Here is a 1,651-nt window from a genome sequence, read left to right as displayed (position 1 = left end):
CAAATTGGAGATTGTGATACTTACTTTCCGGTGTTATAAGGATTAAATGAAATGCTATGTTGGCATTCTTCCTTCTTTGCTTTTACTACCATTTCAGATATTCTGCCCCTTGTCTTTGTTTCCTAAGGGAAGGGCATCCTTAAGCTCCCACCTTGTTTCCTGATGTGTACAGTCTGCAGAAGAGGGAAGTAATTAATATCATTGAGCACTTTGTATGTATTGCCTGAGCTAACTGGTAAAGAGGTAAATAGCTCACCTTTGCAGTTTTAGGTAACTCTAGCAGTAGGACTCAATTTTAAAGCACTTAATTTGTTTTGCAAATATTTACTGAGCCCTGTGCCAACCCACGCTCTATGTGTTATAAAAACAGAGAAAAATAAAAGAGTCTCTGCCCTTGAGGAGCTCAGAGCCTAATGCAGGAGATAAACACCTAAACAACAGTTGTAGTCAAGTGTGACAGGGTTGAGGTCAACCCAGGGGCTGTGGGTGCACTAGAGGGAGGGAATGTCTCTGTTTCAAGGAATCAGGGAAGGCTTCACAGAGGAAGTGACAGTGAGCCAAGCCTTGCGGGATGAATGCAACGGCTGGCTAGAAAAGAGTGGGGAGGGACTTCATATCATAGAGAAGAGCTGAGCAAGGCACATGGGCATAAAATGGGATAGCGTACTCAGGGAAGAGTGAAATGCTCAGTGTATGGATACCTGGGCAGTGATTTAATTCCACCTGCACCACTCTTTCCTGTTCATTCCCATCTTGGTGGTAGAATCTCCACCTCCTTCAATTTTATGGACTTCCTCCATCTCTCTCTCTCTTCCCTCCTTCCCATCTCATAATGCTTTTCTCAGAACCTTGCTGAATTGATGGATAAATTAATAGTCCTTGCTGTTCTAAGTTTCCTCCAAGGACCTGGAAGCTGGAATGCAGTTCTGCTGGTGCTCTGGCAGTTACAGTCTCTAGGGTGAACACATCTTAAATATGTCACTAAGTTGACCAGATCTTTAAGATGACAGATCTTAAACACAACCAGGTTCCCAGGATGACTGAAAAACCAAGATGGCAAGACCATTATTAAGATCATGAAGACTTTCAGATGACATCCATCATGGTCACCAAGGTGCAAATAAAACCAGGTGCCCAAGTATTAAGGTTACTACGGTGACCAGGTGACCAAAAGGACCAGATCACTAAGGTGATGATCAGCTCAAATTGCCTGGTAAATGAGCCACTTCCTGAAATGCATCTCTCCAGGCAGTTGGAGAAAATACATGCACCTGAGCAGGGCCCAGTCTAACCCGTGTCATCTCTTCTGTTTTCTCCCCAGGCTGCTCTGCGTAGATTGGCTGGGGTCTGCCCTGAAGGCCTCCAGGACTCTGACTTCCAGCAGCTGGTCCAGCCCCGGCTGGTGGACTCTTTCTTACTTTGCAGCAACATGGAGGAGAGTTTTGTGTAGCTAGAGAAAGAGAGAAAAGGCGTTCGGCCCCATTCTCATGTCCCCTCTGAGTACACACCTGTGAACACACGTGACTACACACCAGCCCCCTCACCTCCTTATTTATACTTAATTTATTTTTTACATGGAATGGACAGAGGGCTAAATATTCTAGCAACATCATTAGACAGTCTGTGTTCCTTGGGAGTATTTTTTGTTTTT

The 1,651-nt window shown here is 44.7% G+C and overlaps 1 protein-coding gene across 1 annotated transcript in view; it reads left to right on the top strand.

Moving 5' to 3' along the window:
• The window catches only part of INSC (INSC spindle orientation adaptor protein), a 120,026-nt gene extending 118,381 nt beyond the window's left edge, over positions 1-1,645 (top strand). The window contains exon 13 of the mRNA XM_019652533.1: positions 1,322-1,645. Within this exon, the coding sequence (XP_019508078.1) occupies positions 1,322-1,450 (129 nt within the window). The 3' untranslated portion in view covers positions 1,451-1,645. The remainder of the gene's footprint in view (positions 1-1,321) is intronic.
• The last annotated feature ends 6 nt before the right edge of the window (positions 1,646-1,651 follow it).

The sequence above is a fragment of the Hipposideros armiger genome, unplaced genomic scaffold (assembly GCF_001890085.2).
Source record: "Hipposideros armiger isolate ML-2016 unplaced genomic scaffold, ASM189008v1 scaffold_181, whole genome shotgun sequence".
Lineage (NCBI taxonomy): Eukaryota > Metazoa > Chordata > Mammalia > Chiroptera > Hipposideridae > Hipposideros > Hipposideros armiger.
The sequence above is the reverse complement of the archived record's forward strand: the minus strand, read 5'-3'. Positions and strand labels throughout refer to the sequence as shown.